At 39.8% G+C, this 16,379-nt stretch overlaps 5 protein-coding genes and 1 pseudogene across 6 annotated transcripts in view; 2 read left to right on the top strand and 4 right to left on the bottom strand.

Annotated features, from left to right (window-relative positions):
- The first annotated feature begins 558 nt into the window (after window positions 1-558).
- LOC106946365 (histone H2B 1/2-like) lies at window positions 559-1,090 on the top strand. The gene has a single exon (XM_015030641.1). It carries the CDS (start codon window positions 559-561, stop codon window positions 1,048-1,050), a length of 492 nt encoding a protein of 163 aa, XP_014886127.1. The 3' UTR covers window positions 1,051-1,090.
- A 743-nt stretch (window positions 1,091-1,833) lies between these two features.
- On the bottom strand, window positions 1,834-7,265 carry LOC106946368 (histone H3-like; annotated as a pseudogene).
- On the bottom strand, window positions 3,148-4,732 carry LOC106946363 (histone H1-like). The gene has a single exon (XM_015030639.1). The coding sequence runs from the start codon at window positions 4,052-4,054 to the stop codon at window positions 3,452-3,454; it is 603 nt and encodes a 200-aa protein (XP_014886125.1). The 5' UTR covers window positions 4,055-4,732; the 3' UTR covers window positions 3,148-3,451.
- On the bottom strand, window positions 5,480-6,033 carry LOC106946364 (histone H2B 1/2-like). Its single transcript, XM_015030640.1, has one exon. It carries the CDS (start codon window positions 6,016-6,018, stop codon window positions 5,527-5,529), a length of 492 nt encoding a protein of 163 aa, XP_014886126.1. The 5' UTR covers window positions 6,019-6,033; the 3' UTR covers window positions 5,480-5,526.
- Window positions 7,266-7,924: 659 nt separating the features above from the next.
- LOC106946366 (histone H2A) lies at window positions 7,925-8,450 on the bottom strand. Its single transcript, XM_015030642.1, has one exon. The coding sequence runs from the start codon at window positions 8,417-8,419 to the stop codon at window positions 8,033-8,035; it is 387 nt and encodes a 128-aa protein (XP_014886128.1). The 5' UTR covers window positions 8,420-8,450; the 3' UTR covers window positions 7,925-8,032.
- A 1,917-nt stretch (window positions 8,451-10,367) lies between these two features.
- LOC106946362 (CCR4-NOT transcription complex subunit 2-like) overlaps window positions 10,368-16,379 on the top strand; it is a 16,447-nt gene continuing 10,435 nt past the window's right edge. Inside the window, exons 1-10 of one of the 2 annotated variants that reach the window (XM_015030636.1) lie at window positions 10,368-10,467; window positions 13,083-13,217; window positions 13,396-13,462; window positions 13,725-13,872; window positions 14,356-14,553; window positions 14,902-14,957; window positions 15,056-15,208; window positions 15,788-15,909; window positions 15,992-16,112; window positions 16,184-16,340. In XM_015030636.1, the coding sequence (XP_014886122.1) occupies window positions 13,095-13,217; window positions 13,396-13,462; window positions 13,725-13,872; window positions 14,356-14,553; window positions 14,902-14,957; window positions 15,056-15,208; window positions 15,788-15,909; window positions 15,992-16,112; window positions 16,184-16,340 (1,145 nt within the window). In that variant the 5' untranslated portion in view covers window positions 10,368-10,467; window positions 13,083-13,094. The remainder of the gene's footprint in view (window positions 10,468-13,082; window positions 13,218-13,395; window positions 13,463-13,724; window positions 13,873-14,355; window positions 14,554-14,901; window positions 14,958-15,055; window positions 15,209-15,787; window positions 15,910-15,991; window positions 16,113-16,183; window positions 16,341-16,379) is intronic. The other variant, XM_015030638.1, reaches the window with a different exon arrangement.

Below are 16,379 nucleotides of genomic sequence, written 5' to 3'. Positions count from 1 at the left end.
ATTAGATGGATGTCCAGAGAAAGTCACCCTGGGTTGGTGGACTACTCGGCATTCATTCTCAAGTAAATTAAGCCCTTCCTCACTTTTCTTTTATAAAAGTATGCATCCAAGAAATTCCAAATTATACTTTTGAGTGTTTTTGTTGTTGTAGTTCTTCCCTCGGTGATTGGAATATCCAGGAAAATTTACTCAAGAAAGGGTAGCAAGTGAAAATTATGTGGTAAAGCTTCTCCCCAAAATCTTGTTTTATCAAAAAATTACTCAAGTAAATGTGACTGAGTAAATGTAATTAATAACTAATCCACCTCTGCCATTACCTGAGACATTCCTAAAGTGAAAGGTGCAAAAAATGAAATCAATAAATATTTATGTAAAAGTCATGGACAGCATATATTAACATGTTATTACAAAATCGTATGACACCTGATAGTTTCTTTAGCATGTAAAGATATTAATACCTTATGATTTCTGCTTGAAATCTAAAAAATATCTATGTAAAGGGAAACCAACGCAGTGCTCTAGAGAGCGCTGACAGCACACAGACAGTATAACCTTCCGATGAGCTCAGCCAATCAGAGGCAGGCATCAGGGCAGTCTAATTTACATACAGAATCTATAATACTAATCTCTGCTCGCGCTTCCTCATTTGTTGCTGTTTCCCAGGAACACATCAGGATGCCTGAACCCGCCAAGTCTGCGCCCAAGAAGGGCTCCAAGAAAGCCGTCACTAAGACGACCGGCAAAGGAGGCAAGAAGAAGAGAAAGACCAGGAAGGAGAGCTACGCCATCTACGTGTACAAGGTGCTGAAGCAGGTCCACCCCGACACCGGCATCTCGTCCAAGGCCATGAGCATCATGAACTCGTTCGTTAACGACATCTTTGAGCGCATCGCCTCCGAGGCTTCCCGCCTGGCTCACTACAACAAGCGCTCCACCATCACTTCCAGGGAGATCCAGACGGCAGTGCGCCTCCTGCTTCCCGGAGAGCTGGCCAAGCACGCCGTGTCCGAGGGCACCAAGGCGGTTACCAAGTACACCAGCTCCAAGTAAACCTGCTGTTTACTGTCAGAACCACAAAGGCCCTTTTTAGGGCCACACAAATGCAACTTGAAGCAGAAATTCTGTTTATTCCAAAGGTCAAGTTCTTTTACAAATCAGAAATATTGTGGGAGTTCCATGCTTTAATGCATGGTAATATTTGTATGTTTTCAGTGTTCTCACTTTTAATCTATTCTTTTAATTTTGTACCTGTAAAACATCTGTACTGATTCCAGTTGTCATGTCCATGAATAGGATTTTCTTTAGTTTTTGAATTTGTTCCATATGGTTTAAGAATCTTGTCTTTGTCTCAATTCTCCATTTTGGTTAATTGGTTCTGTAGCTAATACACCAAAAATGTCTTAATTTGCTATATATTAAATTAGGTTTAATATAAATGTAAAATAAGCTATTAAGTTTTGTAATCTGTTCAATTCATATTTAAACCGAAGAAAAAAGAATTTAAGCTTTCAACTAAAATTAAATGCAAGGAGTCACAATATAAAATACAAAACTAAAGGCTATATTTGGAAATAACAGGTTCTATATATTGTAATTCATAAGATAAGAACTTATATTCTTCCCCCTCAAATCTAAGGACTGACCTACATTAACTGATTTAGCGTTCATTTTGAACTGTGGGGTCTGTTTAGGATTGCATTTTTTTTGCTAGATTCACCAGCTTTTAGTTCTACTTTTAAAAAAAAAAGTTTACATAAACAGCTCACCATTCATAAATTTAGTATTAGAAAATAGTTTAAAAATATTCGTCTTAAGGTTTATGTAGGTGGCTCTTAAAAGAGCCGTTGGGTGTAATTTATATTGAGGTAATTTAAGCACGTTCTCCACGGATACGGCGGGGCCGCTGGATGTCTTTAGGCATGATGGTGACCCTCTTTGCGTGGATGGCGCACAGGTTGGTATCTTCGAAGAGACCCACCAGGTAAGCCTCGCTGGCCTCCTGCAGAGCCATGACGGCAGAGCTCTGGAAGCGCAGGTCGGTCTTGAAATCCTGGGCGATCTCTCTGACCAGACGCTGGAATGGCAGCTTACGGATCAGCAGCTCGGTGGATTTCTGGTAGCGACGGATCTCTCGCAGAGCTACGGTACCGGGCCTGTAACGGTGAGGCTTCTTGACTCCGCCGGTGGCTGGAGCGCTCTTACGGGCAGCTTTGGTCGCAAGCTGCTTCCTGGGAGCCTTTCCTCCGGTAGATTTACGAGCGGTCTGCTTGGTTCTGGCCATGTTTTTTACAGTCTTCTTCTCGTTTCACGCTGAAGAGATGCGTTCTCAGCGCGAATAGCGCTCTTATAAGGAGACTGGCAGCAGGAGGTCACTTCTGATTCGCTGAGGTTGCTGACGTAGTGAGACAAGTCTGACTCAGCTATTGGTTAGATTTGAATTTTCAAAATAAAGCGCGAGAGAAGTCTAAATAACGTCGAAAAAGGAAGGGGGGGATGTTACACATTTAAAGAAAACGTTAAAACTTATATCAAGTTTTAACGATCCTTACAATATCCACAAAATATTCTACTTTTAAAATGTAATGTAATGATTAATACTAAAATAATTTTAACTTTTGCTCATCACAATAATTATTTGCATCATAAAGCATTTTCTTATAAAACAGTTGTCTGCACACATGTACATGCTGTTCCTTTTATCTTTTATTTAGTTACTTAGTTATTGTTTGTAGTTGATGTAAGATGTAATTTTCCACATGGCCCTTTAAATAAATACATAAAATAAATAATACTACAAATCATTATAAATAAATCCAAAATATAATACACATAAAAACACATTTGAAAATCTATACAAGTTAGTTAACAAAATATACTTTACTGATCTCCAAGGATACATTGCTAATTTGTTAATGCCGTCTAAAGCGTTACATATTAGAAAATACAAATATAACAAACTACATTAAGTCTATTTAAAGAAAAAAAACACTTGCTTCTTCTGTTTCATTTGAGTTGGAAATATTCAGTATCCTTTTAGTTCACACCCTAAAGAATAAATATAAATTAAAACCTGTTCAATAAATTATTTCAGTAATTTACATCCATCTGTCAAAAAGGACAAAATTGTAATCTTAAATTACTAAAAACTTAATTTGCTGCAGTTTTAATACAGGGAGTGAATATTAAATAGTTCCTTAATTAACTTTATTACTGTCAGCTGTTTGAAAACAGATGAATACTTTGAAGCAGGCATATTCTAGAATAGTTAATATCAAAGTCATAATTGTATTTAGCTGTCCTATGGAGCACAGTATTAACATTCAATTAATATATATATATGCATGTTGGAAACGAACAGATTATTTACAGGAATCATGTCTTAATTTGTAGAAGTGGTGGCTCTGAAAAGAGCCTTTGGTGCCTTAAGCAGTGGTTGGAGAAGAAAAGTTATTTACTTCTTGGCCTTCTTCGCTGCGGGTTTTTTGGCTCCAGTTTTCTTGGCTGCAGGCTTCTTAGCAGCCTTTGGTTTCTTAGCGACGGGCTTTTTAGGGCTCTTTTTGGGGCTCTTCTTGACCACTTTTTTGGGAGATTTCTTGGCCGCTGCCTTCTTCGGGGATTTCTTGGCTGCTGCTTTCTTAGCGGCGGGTTTCTTGGGTGTTGTGGCCTTCTTGGCGGCTGGTTTCTTTGCCTTGGCGGGAGCCTTCTTCTTAACCACCTTCTTGGCTGGTTTGGCGGCCTTGGGCTCCTTCTTGGCGAGCTTGAAGGACCCGGATGCTCCGGTTCCTTTCGTTTGGCTAAGAGTTCCCTTCGTCACAAGCTTGGTAACGGCGGTGTTGATGCGCTTGTTGGCCTTGGCCACATCGACGCCTTTCCCGGCCAGAACCTTCTTGAGTGCCGCAAGAGAAACTCCCTTGCGCTCCTTGGAGTCGGCCACGGCGGCCACGATGAGTTTGGGTAGGCTGGGTCCATCTTTCTTAGCCTTGGTAGCAGACTTCTTCTTCGGGGCTTTAGCCGGAGCTTTAGCCGGTGCGGCTGCTGGAGCTACTTCTGCCATGATTCTCAGTTACTGTTAATAATGATTCTCTGAAGTTGTCCAGCAGGAGGCGGAACTTATAACATTCACGAGAACCGTAAAGAGACAACTCAGGCCACCGCTCTGCTGCCGTCTGAAATGCGTCCCCATTTGTGTTTTCTTCGCCACATTTAAGGCTTTAAATCTCCACTAAAGTGGCGTTTTCTACCATAATTATCGCTGTAACGGAAAGACAACTGTTCGCTCTCTACAATAAGGTCATATTTCTCTGGCAGGACTTTCTCTTTTTGATCCAGGAGCGCTGGAAGGTGTCAGAATCTCTTTAATTCTGTGCATCGAGTAGCGAGTTTTTCCCACATTTCTTTTCCTAAAACATCTAAAACCATTTTGCGGAAGACATAATCGCGGTGCTCTCGATAAAAAAGAAGGTTGCGGACAGAATAAAAGTATTTTGATTGTCATGTTTGGATTATCTGGGTGTTAAATAGGAATGGTTTTCACGGCAGTAAACACACAGAAACTGTCTATGAATAAACCAGTCAGGATTCCTCTCTTGGAAGAATCCAATAGGAATGTCTTATCTCCCATCAAATAGATAATAAAAATAAATATTATCTAAATTTTATATCAGATTTTGATGTGGAAATTCACATACTCAGTATGTGCTCATGTTTTTCAGAATAGAAAATAGATTTAGTCCCTCATTATATCTTTGAATTTGCATTTACAAATCAGATTGATGGACTCATTTAACAAATGCTAACTGAAAACGGCATTGTTTATTTGCACTCCTGTAGACCTTTATTTTATTTCAACTCTCCCAAACTGAATTGATAGTCAGTTGCATTAAATATTACTAATCAATATATTGATTAGTAATATTTAATGCAACTTTAGGGCACAACACTTAGACTTTTTTGATGACATTCAGATCACTTTTGACATGAGTAAAACGTTATGTCTCAGGTGAATGGTATTACATATCAGGAGTTATGTGTTTAGCCTCTATTGGAAATCTTTTTCAGAGATAGACATGGATTTAGAATAATTTTCTCAACCTATGTAGAAATAAAATCCAAAGTATATTTGTGCAGTCTGTTTTAAATGATTGAGTAACTCCATTGCACAATCTGCAAAGTGGAAACAAGTGAAAACCAGAGTTCTAATAGTATGATCATAAAATTAGCTGGCAACATTGGAGTAACAGTGAAAAATGAAGGCACTATTTGCTTCCATCAAGCAAGTACTGATCAAAACCCTTTTGTTAATTCTTGTTTCACTTTACATTTCTTTTACTCTGAATTAAACTGTTTTTAGATTAAACATAGAAAATGGTTTGAGAAATTTTGGTGTTTGAAGTGGAACAATTTTTCTCAAATTTTAATGGCATAACAAAAATTTAAGATAAAACTACTACAAAAGGACTTTTGCTTCAAGTTGTACTTGTGTGGCCCTAAAAAGGGCCTTTGTGGTTTAGATGGTAAACAGCGGGTTTACTTGGAGCTGGTGTACTTGGTAACCGCCTTGGTGCCCTCGGATACGGCGTGCTTGGCCAGCTCACCGGGAAGCAGGAGGCGCACGGCCGTCTGGATCTCCCTGGAGGTGATGGTGGAGCGCTTGTTGTAGTGAGCCAGGCGGGAAGCCTCGGAGGCGATGCGCTCAAAGATGTCGTTGACGAACGAGTTCATGATGCTCATGGCCTTGGACGAGATGCCGGTGTCGGGGTGGACCTGCTTCAGCACCTTGTACACGTAGATGGCGTAGCTCTCCTTCCTGGTCTTTCTCTTCTTCTTGCCTCCTTTGCCGGCCGTCTTGGTGACGGCTTTCTTGGAGCCCTTCTTGGGCGCAGACTTGGCGGGTTCAGGCATCCTGATGTGTTTCTGGGAAACAGCAACGAATGAGGAAGCGCGAGCAGAGTTTAGTATTATAGAGGCTGCATGTAAATCAGAGTGCGCCGACGCCTGCCTCTGATTGGCTGAGCTCATCGGAAGGTTATACTGTCTGTGTGCTGTCAGCGCTCTCTAGAGCACTGCGTTGGTTTCCCTTTACATAGATATTTTTTAGATTTCAAGCAGAAATCATAAGGTATTAATATCTTTACATGCTAAAGAAACTATCAGGTGTCATACGATTTTGTAATAACATGTTAATATATGCTGTCCATGACTTTTACATAAATATTTATTGATTTCATTTTTTGCACCTTTCACTTTAGGAATGTCTCAGGTAATGGCAGAGGTGGATTAGTTATTAATTACATTTACTCAGTCACATTTACTTGAGTAATTTTTTGATAAAACAAGATTTTGGGGAGAAGCTTTACCACATAATTTTCACTTGCTACCCTTTCTTGAGTAAATTTTCCTGGATATTCCAATCACCGAGGGAAGAACTACAACAACAAAAACACTCAAAAGTATAATTTGGAATTTCTTGGATGCATACTTTTATAAAAGAAAAGTGAGGAAGGGCTTAATTTACTTGAGAATGAATGCCGAGTAGTCCACCAACCCAGGGTGACTTTCTCTGGACATCCATCTAATTTTTTTTACATATATAAATCCCTATATTTATACATTATAAATATTAGTACTATAATATTCAAACTTTCCACACACAATATGGGGTTAGACTCAAATTCATCAATACATAATGCTAGCCCCAAAAATCAATAGCGTTTTAGTGTTAAAAATAAAATTCAGTCCTATATTGCACAGTACAAGTCTTTAAAAGCAGTGAATAAACATTAAAATTCAGGAGACGTCTCTTGAGAAGTGTGGGTGGCTCTGAAAAGAGCCGTTGGTTTTTAGTAAAGAGCTGGTAGATTTAACCGCCGAAGCCGTACAGAGTGCGGCCCTGCCTCTTGAGAGCGTACACTACATCCATGGCGGTCACGGTCTTCCTCTTGGCGTGCTCGGTGTAGGTGACGGCATCACGGATGACGTTCTCCAAGAAGACCTTGAGCACACCGCGGGTCTCCTCGTAGATGAGACCGGAGATACGCTTGACCCCACCACGGCGAGCCAGGCGACGAATAGCGGGCTTGGTGATTCCCTGGATGTTATCACGGAGGACTTTACGGTGACGCTTGGCGCCTCCTTTCCCGAGTCCTTTACCTCCTTTTCCGCGACCACTCATTGTGTTCTTCTCTTTAATCTGAAAGACCAATGGTCAGATACAAGCAAAAACCTCTATTTATATCAGAACTGCGGACGTAAGAGAAGACCACTGAACGGGTTTGCATGAGCGGAGTCAAATTAACGCGTTCACAAACCATTCATTTACATAGGATCAGCTTTTTTAACATTAATTCAATCTCTGCACTTTGTTATAGTGATATTTCCCTAAACAAAACCTTTTATTACCTCAAAGATCAGTTTAGTAACCAGTTTTAAATTTCGTAGATTACAAGGTTTCATTTCCTGGATGTTCTTATTTGCTTTGGAGTATTGTAAACCTTGACTAGGGCTTTTCACACTTAACTTGTGTTTATATGCAGGGTTGCCAGATCTGATTGTTTCCAGACCACAAACAATCTGGAAACAATCTGCCCAACGAAAAAAAAAGTCTCCATCTCTAATGAAATGTATCCCAGTCATTTATTGTGTCCCACACATCAGACTTCACAATTTTTGACATCGTCCATTATATTCTGGCCAGAACCAATCGGGATGCAAAGGTGTTCTTGTGTTGATGTCCTTGTAAAAATTGCACTTCATTAGCCAAGGTCACATTTAAGTATTTACACAAACTTCTCTTCTGAAACATTTATAAGAACTCAATAAATGCTGTGAAAAGCAGCCCTTTGTTAATGTAGAAAATGTACATAGACAGCCCAATTTGGCGGGAACCAAAGAAAAAAAAAATTACATAGAATTTATTTCTTAACACTTTGATTAATAAATTTTAATCGCTACTTTAACCAGGATTTGGCTCTTCAGATAGATGTGGGTGGCTCTTAAAAGAGCCGTTGGGTTTGTAGTTTTTAGCTGTAAAGGTTTACTTGGCCTTCGCTGCCTTCTCGGTCTTCTTGGGCAGCAGGACAGCCTGGATGTTGGGGAGAACACCACCCTGAGCGATGGTGACTCCACCCAGCAGCTTGTTGAGCTCCTCGTCGTTGCGGACGGCCAACTGCAGGTGACGGGGAATGATCCTGGTCTTCTTGTTGTCGCGGGCAGCGTTTCCAGCCAGCTCCAGGATCTCAGCGGTCAGGTACTCGAGCACCGCCGCCAGATAGACAGGAGCTCCGGCGCCGACGCGCTCGGCGTAGTTTCCTTTCCTCAGCAGCCTGTGAACACGGCCCACTGGGAACTGGAGCCCCGCACGGGATGAGCGGGTCTTGGCCTTAGCTCTGGCTTTGCCACCGGTCTTTCCGCGTCCAGACATGTTCTTCTATATTTCTTCTTTCTTTACAGATGAAGATAATCGTTCCACGCTGATGTCAGCTATATATACAGACCGCTGCTGCTCCCTCATTGGTCAGAGAGAGCGTTAGGAGGGTTGTCCAATCACAGTAGAGTTCATGTCAATTTTCAGTTTGCACCACAAATTTCCACTCCCCGAAACAGTCCCTTTCAAAATAAAGCAAACATTTCAAATTAAAATTCATAAAATACATACTACAAATTGTATTCAACGTGGACAAATGGAAACCGTAGAACATATTTTTTGGAATGCAATAATTATACACATGAAAGCGTGATATTAATTTAAATTTAAATATGAATTAAAGTAAGTTAGAAGTAAGGCAACTACTTCAAAGGTAAGCTGGGGATGTAGTTTTTAGCAGCATTTTTAGTTTTTAAAGAAGAGCAAGTATTATTGAATATATATATCTCACACCCCTTTTCCTGTATTCTTCAAAGACACAAGACACCGGCACTTGTAGAAGGGAAAGTTGGACATCCCTGCTCAATATGCAATAATATAATAATATAATGCAGTTTTATTACAGTATAATGTAGTAAACTACAGAACAGAGTCATCCAAAGCAGTATTTAGTAAACTATAATACATGCATTCTATTTTGGTCACAATATAGTTACTATACATAAACAGTTACAAATTTTAGCAAATACAATAAATGTAATTAAACAACTGCAAGAATGTTGTCAGTCAAGAAAGGCAGGAGCTATAGTAATTCTCAAAACATTGTAGTTAATTACAGTAAGCTACTACAGAGTTAAACAAATTCCCATCAGCAACAGTAAATGCTACAAATTTACTGTTGCCGACAACAAAATACATGCTACAAATTGTATTGTAGCATGTACTGTGTAGTTTTTTTTTTTTTTAACAGTAAAACATACTGTAATTACTGTACGTTTTTGAAAACTACAGACATCTGTGAACTGTGTCTTGTTTAGTGCACTGGGACCTAATGTAGTCAGCTAAAGATCAATAAACTACTGCAGAGTTCAGGAAAATATAATCAATAAATCATTTGTAATGAACTACACTGAGGAAAGTAAGCAGCAAAATTCTATAGTTCAGTAAACCTCAACAGAATCCAACAAACTAGAGTTTTAGTATATATTACAGCAGACTTGAGTAAACTACAATGAAGTTCAATACCCTACTAAAAATGTGGTAAGCCATAGTTTAGTTTAAATTACAAAACTGCCTTATAAAGTTTAAAAAACAGCAGTACATTTCAGAAAACTAAATCACAAATCAGCAAAGTACAATAGAATTTTAAAATCACACTGCAGTATGTAGGCCAAAATTTGGTAAAGTTCTTTAGACCATTGTACATTTTAGTAAACTACAAAGCAGTTCGGTGTGTTACAGTAAATTATATTAAATCACAAATGTGTCCTGAAAACTACAGGAAAGTTGAATAAACTGTAACTTTTCATAAACTACAAGGGATTCTATTGAAAACTATTGCATAGTAAACTACAATGGACTTCTTTCAACTGCGCTAAATTCGAGTACATTGCAAAAGAATCCAAAAACTACAGTGATTTCACTAAAACTGCAGAAAATTTGTGTCAGCTATAGCAGAATACAACTATTTACATTTCATTTTATCAGAATTGATTTCAGTAAACTACAGCATGGATCAGTAAGCTTGTTAATTTCAGTAAATGTTAATAAATCATAATTGAGTTTATTAATACTATGGTGCAATTCAGTAAATTACAATTAACATTTTTAAACTACAGCAAATTTGAATAAACTACAGAAAAGTAAGCTACTATCACTTTAATGCACTGCAAAAGCAGTAATTACAATAAATGACAGTGACGTTCAGGGACAGAACAGTAGATTTCAGCTAACTCAAGCATTATTAAATAAACTATGTAATAAATCAGAACTGATTTCAGTAAACTACAGAGTAGATCAGTAAACTACACCAGAATGATGGCCCTCAGAGGTCAGCATCTCAGCATCCTGTCGGCCATCTTGTAGTGGGAGGACAGATTGATGCGGTGAGCTCCTTTTTTGTATTTTTTCCTGATTTCATTGATCTTATAAATGCTTATTGGGATAAACTCTTTATAAACCAACACAGGGTGTGTTTCTGGGATGATATGAATTGCGCAGAGAAGAGAAACGTTGTGAAAGGAAGCTTTAAAACCAGCAGTTGGTTGGTTTTTGTTGTTGTTTTGAGGGAACTAGCCGACGGAGCCGCAGGAGGCCTCCCCTTCAATTACAGAGACAAAAACACAGTTTTCTCCCGCTCTTATCTCTTTCTTGTAGTCTGCCTGTTGGAGCACAGTGAAACCGACCGTATTTCTGTGAATAATTACCTAAAAAATGTTTTTACGGTTCAGTTGTGGCTGGCTAGTTAGCTAGCTAACTGCTAGCTGTCATGCTAACAACTTAGCGTTTTCTATGGATTTAGCTACAAGCTAACGGTGGCTAGCTGCAGCTTTGAGCATCGTTTAAAACGTATCCATTGACGCGGTAAAACAGATTTTATACACACCAAACTAACAAACAAACCATCGTGACGAGTCGTTGTTATTTATTCATGCGTTTTAACTTGTAAACTGATTATTGTGGTGCTAGCTTTAGCCTACATCTCTTAGCTTCTTGCTACACATCCAGGCTTATGAACCGACCGACTCGCTTTCATAACTTATACTGGAGGACTATAATCAGGTTGTTTTGCAAACTGTCGTTCAAATGAATTCAAATTTTATTTGAAGTAAGTCTGCATTTAGCTTTTTTAGTTTCCGTAGATACATAATGTTTAACCAGCTGTGGGAAACAAAAGGAAAAAGCGGCGATCGACGCTGAAACAAGGATTAGTATTTCATCTGCTTTATGGCTCCTTTTGTGTTTAAGTATGTAAACCGGCAGGATGTGTTGAAAAAACGGTGCAATGTTTGTGCAGGTTACACTGATCATCACATTTAGATGAGCTTTGATCAAAACTGACATTAAAACATCCCATAACATATTCAGGTGCAAGTGGAAAACTGAAAATAGATCCTGAATGATCAGGAACCTTTTCGACATGTGAGATTACTTTGAGAGATTTGAAGTTATGAAGTTCTGTGTTTCTACAAGCCAGCATGTGAACGCAAGCTCTGGATGTGTGTGTGTTCATCTACAACAGGAGAATTTGGAATAAGTGGATCAGCAACGAGAAATTTTGCTTTAAATGTTTAAAAAAGTTAGCTAAAGAGTAAAAAATATATTGTTGCATCCAAATTATTAAAGCAGGAATGTATGAAACATTTTGTCAGTCACAGTTTTCTTGTATAAATGATAAAGGTCTGATCTTTTGGACTAAAAGGTTTTCATATTAATCAGTTGAAATGTTTTAAATCCAGTTTGTACTTACTGTTTAAGTACATTTTCTGCCTTCCAGTTGGTTACACACATAATATGGAACGGTTTGGAGATTATGATGTATACTCTGGATAAACAGCTATGTTAATTTTTCAGAGAAAGTCCTGAGCTGAACCTAAACTTACCTCAATAGACCACTTGTCCTGCTTCCCAGGTCACCAAATAAATACTTAACTGCAGGCTGAACTGATTTAACTTGAGTGACCAGTTAGATATAATGATGGAGTCACATTTCCACGTTTCCAGGATCAGTGCTGATCTTTTTGATAATTTTCTCAGAGATTTGATCGATTGGCTGCTGCTGCTTTTATCTGCATCCATCTCTGATCTAACCTGATTATTTTCCAGGATCAGTCATACAGGTAGAGCTCTGCAAAAACTAAACCAGCTCTAAAAACTTACATTTCAGAAGCTTTAACTGCTTATTTACCAAAGTAATGAAATTATTACCTGCTTCTCACCTAGAAAATAATAAAACTAGGGCAGGATGATACACCTGAAAAACTTGTCATGATATAACAGTTTCATATCAGTCTATCAATCATTATTGATTTTTTTTTATTATGTCAAACTGGTGGAGTGACACTTCCTGTTTTTTTTTTTAAGCAGTTATGAGGCACCATGCTGAAACCTTAAACTGCTGCTGGGCCAGTTACCCAGCAGGTTGTTGCTAGGCAACCAAAGAGTGAGTGAGTCAGTTGATGACACCAACCTAGCCTAGCTAGCCATGAGAGGTTGAGCGACTAAAGTCTTTCTTCTGCCTACATCTCCCAGAATGCTCCGCTGTTCTGGATTGGAGTTCAGTGAATATTCTATATATTGAATTTTGAATATTCTATCAGCTGTATTACCTTTGATATTGATCAGGTATTGATTGTGATGTATATATAGTTATTGGTTTATTGTCCAGCTTCATTGATTTCATGAAAAGTAACATTTCCCTTATTGCCCTGGAAAGAAATACAGTTGCACATCTGACTGCAGTAAACAGTTCATGCAGAATTTTTCCACAGAGAAATGAAGCTTTACTCAGCAGGGAGAAGTTCATTTTGTTCCTGAGTCATAAATAAATCCCAGTCTGCATTATTCACATCCTGATCTGATCAGAACATTTTACAGTGTGAGTCTCTCTGCGGGGAACCTTAAAGAAATGTGACTGGTCTGTTCTGTCATGAATCAGATGTGTGACCAGACGCTTGGAGCCCAGTTTCCTGCGTTCTGACCGTCTCTGATCACTCCTCAGGTGACACGCGGAATGTTTGGTGCTACCAGGAAGAAGTTCATGGAGGGGGGGATCGAGAGCGAGTACGCTTCGGACGACTCCAGCCTCTACTACAACCACACGTCCATGTTCGCTCCTCACCGGGCCGACAAAGACGTAAGTCTCTGTTCTGCTTCACAGCTTCAACGCTGAAACACCCAGTTAGTATGAGTTACACACTGAAAGTTTGACGATATAAGAAAAAGTCAATTCTCTCTGCTGTAGCTCTTTGCACCGTAGTTGTTTAGTGTTTTTTGTTGTTTAGTGATGAACTTGTTTTTGTTCTCGTTTTCAGATGCTGTCGTCTTCCTCCTCATCCACTCAGCTGTCGCAGCTGGGAGCCAGTTTATACGCCCCACAGAGTAAGATCAACACTAAGATCCAGTGAGGAAGTGTAAGCGTCATTGCTGAAGGTTTTATGGTTTTCTTTAAAGCGCTGCCTCAGCGCCGACATGTCACCCCGGCCTCCATGTAAAATCTCTTCAGCATCAGCAGATTCTCATGAATCTCTCCAACCTCTTTGCTCTGCTTGGCTCAGATTAGCATAAAACCTTTTAGTTTTATTCTCTAAGTTGAACACAGAAGCTTCATCTTGTGTGTTTCCGTCTCTCCCCGCGGCTGCAGGCGCTCTGGGTTTCCCCATCCGTGGCATCAACAGCAGCGCGGCGCCGCAGCTCAGTCGAAGCTCGCTGACCCAACCCGCCGGCCAGCTCTCCAATCACACCAGTACTCCCAACTCCGGCCCGCTGCACACGCCCTCGTCGCCCAACAGGTTCGCCCCTTGTGTTTGTTTTTACTGTCATGATTTGGTTTTTCTGTGTTTTAGTTGTTCTGTTGTTTAGAAAACAGCCTGAACTTTTAAAATGTTGAACTGAAGCTTGTTGTTTCAGTGAATTTATTATTTTAATTTGGTTTCATGGGGGAGTAGAAACAGAAATTAAAGTTTATTATTTGTTTTTCTTTTCTTATTAAAACTTAACCTAATTATGTGTTTATTTACGTCTTTCATTGTATTTCTAATATTACATAAAAAAGACTTAAGTGGTTAAAGGTAAAAATCTGCAGAAAATACAAATTTTATGCAGTTGATCGATTTCTAAAATAATCCCTCGTTTTTCTGTCTCCTGTTTTATATTAACTATAATATAGATCCTGAAATAATAAACACAGAATCTGTTTCTTTAACTGTAGTTTAAACATCATGATGATGTTTGGTTTGATGAATGTGACGTTTTCCCGGCTCTTCCCTGTGCAGGGCCTCCATCATGCCCCTAACCAGCAGCCGCAGCGTTCTGAACCACAACCAGCAGGTGGGCGGTCCCACGGGGCAGACGGGCGGAGGAGAGCGAGGCGGCGGCGGCACGGGGCGGAGCGGCACCATGGGGAGTCCCAGCAGGTCGTCTCCCAGCATCATCGGCATGCCCAAGCAGCAGGCGCGGTTCTCCTTCAACAGGTTCTCCTGACGCCATCATGATCTGAAATCCTCTCTGTTTGTCTGGACTGTTTCTCTAGAGACGTTACATTTTGTTTTCAGCTGATCTGTAGAAACTCACTGAACCAAAGCTGGTCTCTTTAAACTGATTAAAGCGTAAGTCGAGCGTAAAATCCTTTATAGGTTTTTAATGTACAGCGATTCTCACTTCTTTATTTATTCAATTAATGACTCATTTATTGTTGAAGAGATAAAAATCATCTCATTATAGTTCAAGTGATTTTAGGTTGTTTTTTCTTTTATTTTCTCCTGTTGGCAGAAGGTTTGGACAAGTTAAGAAGTTCATCTTTTTTTTCTTTTATCTAAAAGGAATCCAGGCTTCAACATGAGCAACTCCTTAACCAGCAACATTTTCAACGGCACAGGTACAAAACATGAATAGATTAGATTTCAGTGTCAGTAATAAAAGTAAAAGTTGGTAGAAACGGCGTTTGAAGCCAGTTTGTTGTCTCTGCTTCTCCAGACGGCAGTGAGAATGTGACGGGGTTGGATCTGTCCGACTTCCCGGCGTTGGCGGACCGGAGCCGGAGAGACGGGAGTTCGAACCCGACCCCGCAGCTGAACCCGCTGGCCGGCCGGGCGCCCTACGGTAACACACAGACGATACAGAACATCCGTACGAGCATGCAGCTTTTTATTTCACTACTGCAAACTGTCAAATGACCTTTCCTGATTTCATTTGTGTTTTCGTCTTCCTGTAATTATTACATAAACGTAAAATTTGAATTGCATTTAATATTTATTGTCTTGATGCTGTTCATGGGTTGTTTTATATTCAAACAGATGCTTGAAATCATTGAATTTCTGTATAAAGTCCTTGAAAGTGCTTGATTTTAAACTGCACAGTTTTGTAAAGTGAAATGTAACATTTGGAAAAAGTTATTTACAATTTAAATCAGATATTTACATGCACTAATAAATGACAGATTGTTCTTCTCACTGTTTGAAGTTAAATCAGACTAAACTTTCCTCATTAGAATGATTAAAATTATTACTTTGTCTCTGCTGTAGAATGTTGAATAATGTCACGTTATTAATAACAGTAATAAATTATGTTATATAATAGTAAATTAAATCTCTTTTTCAGTTAATTTATTTGATGCTCGAAAAGTTTGAAAAGTGAATTTTTTCTGTGTGAAAAGTGAACGAACCCTGCATATAGTTATGGATCAGGCTCTGTTTTTGTTCTTCCCAGTTGGCATGGTAACCAAGCCATCCAGCGAACAGTCGCAGGACTTTTCAATTCATAATGAAGATTTCCCAGCTCTCCCTGGTCCAAACTACCAAACTAAAGATCCCAGCAGCGACGACAAAACGGTCTGAACTCTTCAGTTAGGATGAGCTCAAGATTCCCAGCTACTTCCTTTCTGAGTTTTTGCTCTCTGCCATTTCCGAGCAGAACCTGAACTCGTCGGGAAAGACGTCTTCGAGCGCCGACGGTCCCAAGTTCCCCGGCGATAAAAGCTCGGCTCCGAGCAACAACAACCAGCAAAAGAAAGGCATCCAGGTTCTTCCCGATGGTAAGAAACTCCTCATTCCTCCCCACCGAGCCGCCGCTGCAGTCCATCTCCTCATTAACGCTGCGTCTCAGGCCGAGTGACCAACATTCCCGTCGGCATGGTAACGGACCAGTTCGGAATGATCGGCTTGTTGACGTTCATCCGGGCGGCAGAGACGGATCCCGGCATGGTTCACCTAGCGCTGGGCTCAGACCTCACCACACTGGGCCTGAACCTCAACTCACCTGAGTAAGACGAACACACACACACACACACACACACACACAC

This window comes from Poecilia latipinna, unplaced genomic scaffold (genome assembly GCF_001443285.1).
Source record: "Poecilia latipinna isolate Pla-1442-1.1 unplaced genomic scaffold, P_latipinna-1.0 Scaffold188, whole genome shotgun sequence".
Classification (NCBI taxonomy): domain Eukaryota; kingdom Metazoa; phylum Chordata; class Actinopteri; order Cyprinodontiformes; family Poeciliidae; genus Poecilia; species Poecilia latipinna.
The sequence above is the reverse complement of the archived record's forward strand: the minus strand, read 5'-3'. Positions and strand labels throughout refer to the sequence as shown.